The 13845-nt window shown below is 35.6% G+C and overlaps 1 protein-coding gene across 1 annotated transcript; it reads right to left on the minus strand.

Moving 5' to 3' along the window:
* Positions 1-4303: 4303 nt before the first annotated feature.
* prrt1 (proline-rich transmembrane protein 1) lies at positions 4304-13474 on the minus strand. Its single transcript, XM_058753864.1, has 4 exons — positions 13199-13474; positions 10325-10683; positions 9081-9272; positions 4304-7971 (listed from the first exon to the last, which is right to left on the minus strand). Exons 1-4 carry the CDS (start codon positions 13215-13217, stop codon positions 7795-7797), a joined length of 747 nt encoding a protein of 248 aa, XP_058609847.1. The 5' UTR covers positions 13218-13474; the 3' UTR covers positions 4304-7794.
* Positions 13475-13845: the final 371 nt, after the last annotated feature.

A 13845-nucleotide genomic window follows, 5' to 3' on the forward strand; every position in this document is an offset into this window, starting at 1 on the left:
GGGTGCATGCAAGGTCTCATTTGTTAACATTATATTTAACATGAACTAACAATGAAAAATACTTCTAAATCATTTATTAATTTCAACATTTTGTAATACATCAAATCAAAACTGTTAAATTATTACTTAAAGGAATAGTTCACCCAAAAATGAAAGTAAGCTGAAAATGGCCATCCAGGATGTTTCTTCATCAGAAATTAAGCATTACATCATTTGGATTAATGAGTCCAAACAGCTGATAAAAACATCACAATAATCCACAAGTAATCCACACCACTCCAGTCCATCAGTTAATGTCTTGTGAAGTGAAAAGCTTTAAACCGTCACTTCTTGCCAAAATACAAGTCCATAATCTATACTTCCTCACATCACATATTTGTTTAGAACAGTTTGGACAGTTTTTGCTTTGTAAACGTTTTTTTGATCTGTGCATATTTCTCTCCTGATTCAGTTGAGACAACTTTTTCACTGGAGAAAACAATTTTATAGATAGAGGACTTTTCGCTGGAAGCAATGGTTTGAAGTTTAAAATGTCTTAATGATGGATTTGTTTCTTACAAAATTTATGTACTGGAGTGGTGTGGATTACTTGCAGATTACTGTGATGTTTTTATTAGCTTCTTTGGACTCTCATTCTGACGGCACCCATTCACTGCAGAGGATCTATTGGTGAGCAAGTGATGCAATTCTCTAAATCTATTCCTATGAAGAAACAAACTCCTGAAGTGGGTGAACTATTCTCTTAATGTGACTTCATGCATTAGCTAATGTTAACGAATATTACCTTACTGTAAAGTGTTACCATTTTATTGGAAGGAAATGGATTGGATAGTGAAAAGTGTCTCTATTTACAAAGTAGTTTGAGGCGCGGGGCTAAAAATTAGAGGGACTGATAATGTCAGCCAAATAGGAAAGTTATTTACATGTACTTTTGCTTTGTTTGGAAGAAAGTGCACTGATGAATCATTCACAAAATGACCAAGAGCATGTTTTAAAGGAAGGGTCGGTTTTGATTTGTTATCTTAATCTGTGGTGAGCACAAGCAGTTTTTAAACATGAAATATGTGATTTTGCTGCTTTTTTGCTTTCCGTGTGAACAGAGAAATTACTTGTCACTGGAAACTTGTCGTGTCTAGTTAGGACACTGTGTAAAGCGCGGGTCTTATGTAAGTCTGGTGAGGGGAGGACAGTGCAGGGAGAGCGGAGAGATAGGGAATGACAGTAAGGGTGTCAACATGAATCAAGCAGCGAGTCAGTGAATATACACTGCACTGCTCAAAGCTTGGCACAAATAGCACTTGGGTATGCAATCCTAACCAACCGAGCACAGAGCGGCTCCAAACAGCACTGCGCCGTGAGGGACGTGTACACCAGATGTAGCCGACCAACACAGGTTGTTAATCAGCCTTGATGGAGCTGTGGAGGTGATTGGTGGGTGAGTACATGGGCGCAGTATGGGCGACATAACACTCGGCGTGAGGGTCAGAGCAGAAGAGACAAAACTGTGTGGAGGAAGACGGCAGGCCTGCGGTGTTAAATGATTACTGAAACGATGGGTCTCTTTGGGAGGCTAAACGACCATCTGTGATCCTACTGACACAGTCTGGCCTGCTTCCTTCTTCTAACTCCATTCATCTCTCTTCTCTCTCACCGCTTTGCATTTTGGATGAAACTCACAAAATCTGTCAAGAACACTTCTGGGTCATATTTCCCCAAAATCAAAGAGAAATCACATTTTAAAAATGAAGAAGACAGTTTTAAGCAGTGTTATTTTAGTATTATTTATACACTATTATAATATTTATCTGTAGTATTAGTATAGTATTTATTTCCCTCCAACATGTTTAAATTCGTGAAACATACATCCAGTGACCACCGTTTAATTCACAAATCAAATCACAAAATGCACTAGATATTACAATTATGCTAGCCTAAAACTTTACAATAAATTTCAGAATAAGCACTATATTATTATATTTAATAACATAACTTCAATATTAGTTTTAGTAATATTAGTACTTGCAAAAATGTTTTCATCTAATATTTTAGGTTTACTTGCAATTGATTTCAGCTTTATTTCAATTAACGAAAACTATTTTAATTGTTCTAGTTTTAATTATCAACAATAATGCTTTTTTTTCAGAACCATTGTGAACCCCCAACACTGCATTACAATACATTTTTAATGTAATCTATATCCATTAGACTATCTAATGAGAATCGTTTTTTTAAGAATAAAGACAAATCATGGTAATAAAATTTGTTTATGACACAGAACAATCCAAAAGATGAACATAATAACTATTTCCTCATTTTACCACTAAATAAATGAATAGTTTAAAACATATAAAGTAACAGGAGATGAAGACTCACATGACCAACATAAATCTACTCACTTTTTCTCTGTAACCCATCTTCTATTGCACACTCTCACTCATCAAATAAATGAATCCTGAATCATAACTTCCTGCAAAAAGTGCATTTTTTTCTGTCCTGTGCAGCCAGGCACGGTCATGCCGATGCTTTCTGATAGCTAGCTTCACTCCCTCACTGTGATGGCCGAGCGTCATATTGAATTTGATCCACAGAGCGACAGATGCCCTCACAGATTGAGAAGAGCTGCAGCCCCTGGGCTATTACTGTACACCACGTAATAGATACAATATGCAAATGAGAGGATTTTAAGAGGCACTGGCGCCCTCCTATCAGTTATGTGATGTGGAGATACACTAGCTCCAGTGACACAAGGGAAAAAGATTCAGAGATGGAGAGGAAAAAACAGGGCAACTATAAATAGCACCTCTGAGACAAAGAGAAAGGCCAAACGCGAGAGAGAGGCAGAGAAAACACAACACAATCGATTCTTGCACAACCAGGTATTCCTCTTTAATTAAAATCACTGGATTCATACACAGCAAATCAATGCTTGGTCTCATTAAGAGGGCAAATCTCACAAAAACATGTCCGAGTCGCAATTCACATCCAAAATCAAAGGAAAGAAAAATGCATTCTTTTTTTTTAATAAAGAAAATGAAGCCTTTTTGACATTATTTTACAGAGCAATTTTTGACAAACACTCTCATGTCTGAAATGCATCAGGATGTTTTACTCTTCTGAGAAATTATCATTGGATTTGCATTACGATAAGAAATATTGTTTTTGTTTTTTTTAAATGGGTAAAATGTTTAATTGCAATCAAAGTTATGCAAAAAATGATAATAGTCCTTAAATAAGCTTCATTTTATTTAAATATAACTTTATATTTCTTTCTACTGACTTGAGGTGGAATGTGTTCTTCGCAGGTTTTTGTGAGATTCAGCTCAGAATAAACCTCCAAAAGCACACAAACACAAGGGAGCTTGCGGCTTTTTGAATAAACCAACCGCATTTACAAGCTCAGAGAAACCGTGTGCAGTAACTATAGGCAATCAGATCTCAGTGGCCATGTTTATAACAATAAAGCATTTGCTTTATATCACAACTGTGTGAAAAAGCATATTGCTGGGCTAATTATAAACAGGAGCTAGGTTCACATCAACTGTACAGTGTTTGCACAACTTTAAAACACCAAAATAAAATGTATCGGACAAGCTTGTCTCATTAACAGACAGGATATCTTTTGAAACTAAGCTCTCTTAGTTAGAAAATGAGGGTCATATTTTTAGACGTAGCCCATATAAACATGACCATGTGCAATCACACCTCTAACAGGTATAAACGATACATCAGAAGTCATTCAACAAACAGTTCAGCGAAACACTTGCAATATGCTGCAAGTCATTTGTTCAAAAATAGATCAGAAAGATATTAGAAATCGATTAAAGAGAGCAGGAAAAGAACGATATGACGCAGTTCAAATTACACAAGCAAAATAAATACATAAAACTGAATGACATGGCAGAAGAGGACAGAAAGTAAGTGCTCAAAATGGATGCAAAAGATGATCTTCTCCCGTCTTTCACATTTGGACACTTGTTTATCAAAATTGGCTGTTCTCTTTCTAGTATTTCACTGAAACAATGAAGCTCGTTTTACTCTCGGCACGACTGTCAAGCCTGAAATGTAGAAATCCTAAAGCTTTATACATAAATTAAAAGATAATCCACTGAATTAATCCAAAAAGGAAAAATCTGGCCTTACTTTTATTTCCATGTTGTTCAAAACCTTTACAACTTTCTTTCATGGAACACAACATGTAGCAGATTCAGGCTGGTGTTTCACAATGAAAAAAAAATAATAATAATAAAAAAAAAAAAAAAAAAATAAAATAAAAATAAAATAAAATAAAATAAAATAAAATAAAATAAAATAAAATAAAATAAAATAAAATAAAATAAAATAAAATAAAATAAAATAAAATAAAATAAAATAAAATAAAATAAAATAAAATAAAATAAAATTTTTGGCCACTATATTACAAATCTTGTTAAAGCCAAATAATATATTTGACTCCATTTTTTAAACACTGGTTGTTGTTTTTTTGGTCTTTTTTGGAGTTTAACAGCCTCAGATTATGGAATACTCAACATTTTGGTCTATTTATCCTTTTATGCTCCATAGAAGAAAGAAAGTCATAAAGGTTTTTGGACTGGTATGAGGGTGAGTAAATGACAGACTTTTCATTTTGGGTGAACTCTTGTTTGAAAACAAAGAGTTTTACAGATTATACAGTCAGTGGATGGCACAAATGGATGCATTTTTTAAAGCAGTAAGAGATTAATTCACATACTGGAGTCCTAAAATAAAAATCTAAAACATTGCATCCATGTTTCAGTACAATATATATATATATATATATGTATATATATATATATATATATGTGTGTGTGTAGGACCACTCTAGGATTGTTTGATTCTTTTCATTCAACCAAACCATTGTGCTAAATGCGTTTACCTAACAAACTACAGCTAACTGACAGCAGCATGTGAGGAGTTTCAATGAGGTCAGAACTGGAAGCAAGTTACACTCTCATCTACAAAGAAGTGAGACAAACTAGCTACTTGCTTACTGAGCATAAAAGTGCATATTATCACATGCGTCATAAAAATATGCCAGCTGAGCAATCATCTGTGATGATTGACTGTTATCTAGGAAAGATAACCAAATATTTCAGCACAACAGTTAGACCTATGATTACATATTTCAATAAATATAGAAGTATCAATTTAATACACAAATGAATAATTTAGTGTTTAAACAATAAATAATACACTAGTTCACAACACACAAATCTCATGTGTTCCTTCAATGAAGAGCCAATTTACAATAGTCAGTAATGAAGTAATAATTTCACCCTAGAATACATTCTTTCAACACCTCTGAACTGGATTGATTCAAGACCGGTTTGCAAACAAGACGCTTGGGAACACTTAGGCCCAAGACATACACTACGCAAGTACATGAACACAAATGCTTTTAGCTATTTTCATATATTGCTGCATTGTAAACTTGTCAGCAATGATACGCAAATACACATTGCAATTCTCAATTCACAGTAGTTATATCGTTTTTTTACCTCTGATCCACCGCAATGTCCAACTGTACTGAGCTCGTTCACAACAACCGGTGCAACGCATTTTCTTCTTCTTCTTGCTTTACAGTGGATAATTGAGATTGTAGATAGTGTCAATGGTCCATTTAAGAGAATGCAAGAAGAAGAAGACTCGTCACGCGCCGGCTGTTGTGAACGCGCTCAGGACAGTTGGACAGTGTGGCGGATCAGAGATAAAAAACGATATAAATACTGTTCAGTTTCTTACACAAACCGATCGTTTCGTGTCTTAAGACCTCAATGTATCGTCACGAGCCGCAGGGTTTAATTTGGTTTTGTCTGTGTATGTTTTTTTTTCTCTCAAAGCCGTGGGTCCCATTGACTGACATTATATGACTGACAGACTGCAACGGTTTGAGTTAAAAATCTTTGTTTGTGTTCTACTGAAGAAACAAAGTCACCTACATCTTGGATGCCCTGGGGGTAAGCAGATAAACATCAAATTTAAATTTTTGGGTGAACTATCCCTTTAATAACGTGTTTTAATGTCGGTAATAATTTTACCACCACCAACGCATCTGCCTTAATATTCAAATAGTTTCCATGTTACCCTTACGAAAATTAACCATGGTTTTACTACGAATAAAACCCAATAAATCATGGTTCTTTTAGCCATGTAACCACAAATTAACCACGGTTTAGTTACATCAAATAATAATTTACAAAAAAGTATTCAAATAATATTTTTTGTGGTAATTAAAACAGACCAGCGAACAACAGCCTTTAAAATGACTTAAAATGCATTGAATAAAAACAATGAGGCAATAATGATTGGTTAATTAATAAAACTGTTAAAATACAAAATGTAATACAAAATAAACAATTTATGTACATTACATATTATTACAAATGCCTGCAAGGGCACCAAAGGCCTGTAATTGCTGTTGTTACACTTACGATCAGATCATTGTTTAATATTGACCAAACAATTAATTCAAATATCCACTTAATCTTTCATTTTTGGCCACCTTTTTGCAATAGAAATCCTACAACCTCTATAATTTCTTCAACAAAAACTTATGGACATCACAACCCTTACAAAAATTAACCGTGGTTTTATCGTAGTAAAACTGCTTAATTTTCTTTTGTGTGATTTCTGAATGCTTGAGACCATAAACTCAATCAGACAACTGTATTAATAAAACCATAGCCATAGGTAACTGTCTAGCTACAACTTGTACTTTTTAAATAATACAATTTAATTGTACTTTTATAATTTATTAAAGTTCTATTTTGACCCCTATGTGTGTGTTTTTTTTTTAAACTTCTATAAAATTTGGGGGAGGGGGCACAACAATACAATTCTGCTAAGGGCTCCCATTTGGCCAGCAGCGGCCCTGATAAACACAACACCCTGAATAGCATAGAGTTCAAATACCCAAATTTAATTACCCAGACATCGGTTTTCAGCTAAATTACAACTTTAATTTGGCTTTCGGAGCATCACTAGCTTTAAATATGTACAACAGAACTGCATGCAAGCATTTGCATCTGTGTTTGTGTACTGCGTTGAGTAGACTTCTGGCTTTGGGTTTCAGAAAAGAAACCACTGAGTACTCAATACTGATATCCACTCTTCTGAAGCACACAACAGAAGTTCCTTTAGGTGAAATTCCAGTTCTACTATATTGAAACTTATTTCAGTAATCTATTAGTCTTTCGACTTAATACATTATGTTACACTTTTCAATAATTAGTGTATAGAAAACACAATTTATCTACACTTTCAGTTACTAAATTTGTCAGTTTATCCTGCAAAGAAATATATTATCTTTCTAAACAGATAAATGGCACAAATAATAGATGGAATGTTTTGAACGTCAAAAAACACAATTATACCAAAATTATGTTCTTGTAATACTTTTTTGGCAAATGTCAAGAGCAAATGATAACACACCTGACCTGACTCAAGTCTTTAGTACGCTATGTTTCTAACTACTGATCTAGCAAAGGCTTTTGTTTAGGAGAAACAGGAAGTGTTCAGGTAGGTTTCTGTGAGTGTGAGCGTACACCGCTTACGACATGGTAGATGCGCTGTGTTCCCCACGCTCGGATTTACCATACCGTCAAACTATTTTGTAACTAATACATGGGCAAATGGCTGTAAAAGCATATTTTGGACTGCAGATTAGGATGTGGTGGCTTGAGCGTCAGAACTGTGCTGTGTGACAGAAAAAGCAGAATACCGACTGGAATGATGGCCTGGGGTCAGGATGGGGAGGTGCATCCCGCGCTGGGCTCTCTAGGGCTCCCAGTCGTCATCGTGGTGCTGAGAGGCGATGATGACCACAACGGTGAGTATGGTGCAGAGCACGATGGAGGCGATTCCCACCGCCAGACTGATGAAGGAGAAGTTACGTGCCTCGCGCGAGGCGATCTCTGCTGTAACCATATCGCCTCGAGCCACAGCGGTACGCACCTGAACCAAGAGATTCTATTTAGTAGATATCTAGGAAAATAGATCAAATACCTGTTCACACCAAATCTGAAATTATTATATCAAATTCAGTTAAATCGTTTGATGCTGAGAAAAACCCTAATTGGACAGAATTCGGTGTAAATCATTGTAAACTTAGATGATAAAATGTCACACTGAAATGCAGCCACTAGACAAAAAATATCCTATTTACTAGAATAAATCGATAAAATACCTGTTCACACTAAGTCTGAAATTAAATTGAATTAAATCATTAAACTCAATTCAATTTCATGTCTGAAATTAAATTATTAAAAAAAATTAATTTGTTTGTAAACCTAATTAAACCAAATTTTGTGTAAATTGTTTGTAATTTTATATAGACAATGTGACAACGAAATGCAACCACTAAACAAATGACAAATAATCCTATTTATATATCTAAAAAAAAAAAAAAAGATAAAATACCTGTTCATGCCAAGTTAAATGAAATGAAATCAAATTATTAACTTGTTTGATGTTAAAAAAAAAAACATAACTGAACAAAATTTTGTGAATCGTTTGTCACCTTTGTGTAACCACTAAAGACATATCACATAAAAATCGTATTTAGTAGATATCTAGAAAAAAACTGAATAAAAATAAAATGCCTGTTCAAAGCAAGTGTGAAATTAAATTAGTACATTAAATTAAGTTGTTTACTGTCAAAACAACCAAACTGAATGAAATTCTGTGTAAATTATTTACAAACACCCACTAAACAAATATGACAAAAAATGTTTTGCTAAAAATCTAGAAAAAGTCTGATATTGAAATTAAATAATTTTTTTTATTTAAATTAAATGAAAACAAAAAATTAAATTAAATTAAATTAAATTAAATTAAATCGTTTGATGTAAAAAGTCGAATTGTGTGTAAATCATTTGTAAACATAGTTAATATTCCAGACTTAAATGCAACCATTTACCTAATGGTTTTATGAACATGTGTTTAGTTCTTAGTAGTTCACTTGTGTGAACAGCCAGCATAAAACAGAAATTATATCCATGAGCTGATTCATATCTCAGCCCTGCTGGCATCAGAGCACCAGAGCTCTGTCTGGGCTCAATTACCTGCACGGCTTTGATGATGGCGATTATTCCTGTTGGCCAGAAACAGCAGACAGTGGTGAGGACGGCGATGGGCAGGTAGTCATGAGGAGGACGGCGAGACTCCATCAGAGCAATGCCATTTGGCATATGCATGGCCATCTGGCCGGGGGCAACACCTGGATGAGGTGCACCGTTGGGCATGTAAGGCTGCGCCTGAGGAAAAGAAACACACAGGAAAGGCCATTTCAGAAACTGGTGCACAATTCTGATGCATAATTCCTATATTTTTACTGGACATGACATTATTATACTGGACAGGCATTATTTCCTTGAAAATGTGAAAATTCCTTAAATTTTTGACAATGACAATTTCTGTTTATCTTCTTTAGCAGCACAGGAACTGAAATAGGGCTGCACAATCAATCGAAATAAAATAAAATCATGATATACCTTAGTGCGATTATCAAATCAATCATGATTAAACACTATGGATTTATCATGTATGCCGGTTCAATTTATTTTCGCATAATTACCAATATTTTTGAGGAAAGAAGTTTTCAGCCTTTTACAAGATTTGTAATGAGAAACCTTTTGAAAGTGAAGACATTAACATAACTATTAGTATTATAACATTACTATTGTAGTGTAAAATATTATCTTTTTACAATAGTTGTGTATTTAGTTTTTTTATTATTAACATATCTCAGTTCAAATTGCAGTTCAAAATAGAATTGCAATATATGACAAAATCACAAATTAATTTTTTTAATAAATTGCAGCCCTAATCTTAAATAATCTAGTTTTTGCTATGGTACAAAAGTCGGTACCAAGAACAATTAAATTTTACTGGTATCTAAATCTAAAAATTCAACATTTACTATATCAGTCAAGAAATGTCGAGATTTTACTAATACATTTTCAAAATTTACTAATATGTTGCAGATAAGAGTTATATTCTGGATATATCATGCACATCATCTCCGCTGGTATTTTTCTAACTTGGAAAGGTATTTGTCCTCCAGGGATGCACAGGAGTCACATCACATTTCACATAATCTTTTAAGCATAAGAGAATCTGCTTATTCTATTTAAAGAGCAAGCCTATGGCTATTAAAATAACACACACATAAAAATACATACTGTTAACAGAACCATTCATCTCCCTATGTTTTACTACTATAGTATGTTGTATCCCGCTCTCACGCTATATACATCTGGATTATCCTGAGCAGTTTAAACACCTTACGAAATGAATCCCCACTCACCCCTGTGCCTATGGGATAGACGGGCACGTAGGCCGTGCAGGGCTGCAGCTGGAGGGGGTATCCTGTATGTAAATAGCCCACCGGGGGATGAGGGACGGTGCCCACTGGTCCGTGCGTCTGCACCGGGTATCCGTTCGGAGCTCCCTGGGGCCCGAGGGTGCCGCAGTGGAACTGGGTTTCCTGCAGGTACCCCTCTGATCCAGGAGGAGGAGGGGGAGGGGGGTAATTGGGCTGCGGGGCACAGCCGGGTGGAGGAGGATGCGGGGGCATGTTGGGGTCCTGGGTGGGGAGGTATGGAGGCGGAGCCATCTGCATCATCGGCTGAGACATGGACTGCCTCCCCGCTGCCTCCTCCAATCCTGAGCCGTGACACAAACACAATCATATACCACAAATATTTATAAGAGCAAAGGCCCGTTCACACCATGGACGATAAGCATAAGAGAAGCTGCATATTTTATTTAAAAAGCCAGCCTATAACCATAAAGATAAAGTTCTAATTCTATGAAAATAGGGAAGTTTACACGACCGTTATAACGATAACAACACAGAGGAACAATATTGTTGGAATCACTATCAGGATGATTATTTTCAAGCTGATGAACAATCAGAATCCATCTGATTTTAAAAATCTCAAACATTTAAAGTGGTAGGTAACAAATCTGCATCTAGTGCTTAAAAGTAACAGAACATTTTTGGTGGTGTGTGGACGCTAATACATTTACAGTTATAGTTATCTTCTTATTCTTGTTTAGTACTGAGAAACGGTGTGCGTGTTCGTGATGGTGATATTAGTTACATTGTTTCGCCATTAGATGGTGACAAGAGACTGTTTTTACGAGTCAGCAGTAAAGACTTTTATATTGGAAAAATAAATGCTGTAACGAAAGTTATTTTTACTTTCAACAGCAGCTTGTATGCAGCCAACAAATGCACTGAGCAGCGCTGTCATCGGAAATCACCCTTAACAGATGAAAGGATAGTACAAGACTATCAGACATTGTTTTATTGTGAATATGAGATTGATCTGAAGAATTAATGTTGTATCAGATGCAGGTAATCACACTCGCTCTGTCAATCTCTCTCTCACAATATCTACTATACATAATACACTGCTTTTACTACAGTAATACAATAAGCTTTTAATGAAGCAACTCCACGTTCCTTCGTTACTAGCTCTAAAGTGACGTTTAGGAATTAGTAACGGAGGCTTGGGCTCAGCTGTTAAACTGTCAATTTTAGATTTGAATCCGTGGCGGAAGGAAGTAGTTCTGCACAAAAGAGGGCTTTTAAAGACACTCCGTTGTTGTTTCTTATGTATTTGCCGTCGAACTGTTGTATAAAAGCAATATCACACTCATAGATGTGAGATATGGCTGTATATCGGCACGCTGTGATTACCTACGGCACTCAGCCTGCGGCCGAATCACAGCCGTGCCAATATTCATGAGTATTTTGAGAGCGTTCCCTGCAGAAATATTTTGGTGTGATTTGCTCACCGCGACTCTCTGATTGGTGGAGGTTTTTTTTTTTTTGCAGAATTGTGGGAAAAGTAGTTTTTCACCACCAAAATAAGTTAAAATAATAACTGATGGTCTCAACTAAAGCATATAACATTGATTAACAACCTCAGAGAGTACGGCAGTTAAAATCAGATTCCCTATGAAGAAAATGAATGGAATTTTTAACTCGACCAGTGAACTCTATCATTTAGACAAATTTCCAATGAACTATTCCTTAACTTGTATTCAATCTTGAATAGTCCTTTACAATAAAGGTTTAATGATATTTACACCAGTTTATGTCGCCCAAGAGAGTTCAGTGTGTGTTTCTATGTGTACTGTAAACGATTAGATCATTATGCAATCCTTCACAATAGGGGGCTTTCAGGCACTTCAATTCATATTTAATTTTTAGTGTGGGGGGGGGGGATACACAGGGATACATATTTAATGCATAATTTTCTGAGCATATTTAAATAATCTTGTCTATTGTGTTCTATCTTTCTTTCTTTCTAACATCCTGCAGGTATATTAAACAATGAATGAATCATTAAAGTCCGCATGAAATCAAAATTTACTTTAATTCTTTGTCTAAATTGACAAAGAGATGAGAGGGATTGCAAGACATTGATTCACAAAAAAAAAAATCAAAAAATCATAAGATTACTGATAGGCGAATCTAAAAGGTTCTTATATGTAAACCATATCTGCGTTATTTCAGAAAATCACATTAGCTTCAAGTGATTTAGGGCCCTCCATCGCTCAGCGCAGTGAATCACGGACCCGAGGGACCTCATGCCTGAAGTAGGGCCTCAAACAACACCCTTTAAACCACATACTGCGCCTATTCTCGCATTTGATGAAACTCCACACAGCCGTTTCTAATGTAGCCTATGTGTTCAACGCGACACTATACCAGAGAGAATAACGGACACGACGGCTGTGTCTCAAATACTAGCGAGCTGCCTACACACAGCGTTTATGGGGATCATCTGCTAGTTTTAATTTCTCGAAAGGCACATATGATGCCCAAAACGCGCAGCATATTAGACTATAACAGGCAAAACTGCAGCACACGACTATAGACATTAGGCTAACTTGCGCGCTGATTTTGATGCCTAGATAGGCAGCTCACTAGGATTTGACACACAGTCTAAATATGACTATATATAGATGAAATAAGGATGAACAATGAAAAAGGGAAGGGGGATATTAACAACACTATTCATGAATGGTCGTATAATAGCGTTTTAAAATGACATTGCTTCTCATTTATTTTATATTAAATACCTTTGATTTAAATGAGTCGTCCAGCTGCATGAACTGATTTAATTAGCTGTGGTATGACCAAATACAAAATAGACATTTTTACCGTGTTTTTCCGACGACATCGCGTTTATTTATTCGTTTCGACGATGTTCAGTTTGTCCCTCAGTTATAAAACCCCAAATCCAAACAGTACGTCTGTCTTTGTGTCAGATCACAACAGAGGATGCTGATGACTTCTCCAGGCTAATTATAACGCATCTTCAGATGGTAATCCTGATGTATGCTGTGTAAAGCCTGGGTTATCTGTGTGTAAAAGCGACTGGATGTCTGTTGCTGCTTTTTTCGTCGGACACACTGCAACATCCAGAGCATCAGCAGCAGCAGCAGAGAAACAGGTTTCAACTAACGCATCTAGTTACACTGAATTAACCAGAGCGTCTTAAAGAGACAGTAAACCCACACTACAGCATCCATGAGGCACATATCATCACGTTAATATGATTAATTTAAAAATACTAAAACTAATAAAGTGTATTTACAAGAAGAAATGAAGAGACAGAAATTTAAAACAGAAAAGACATTAAAAATGCCGAATAATGTGGTTACCATGGTAACTAGTTTCCGATAAACTACCATCGTGTTACAGTAAACTGTGGAAACTTGGCATTAGCTAAAACTGACATTAAAATATTACAGTCACACATTATTATGGTTTTACAATATAATATCTGTAACTGTAGTATTGTACTT

The sequence above is a fragment of the Onychostoma macrolepis genome, chromosome 19 (genome assembly GCF_012432095.1).
Source record: "Onychostoma macrolepis isolate SWU-2019 chromosome 19, ASM1243209v1, whole genome shotgun sequence".
Classification (NCBI taxonomy): Eukaryota; Metazoa; Chordata; class Actinopteri; order Cypriniformes; family Cyprinidae; genus Onychostoma; species Onychostoma macrolepis.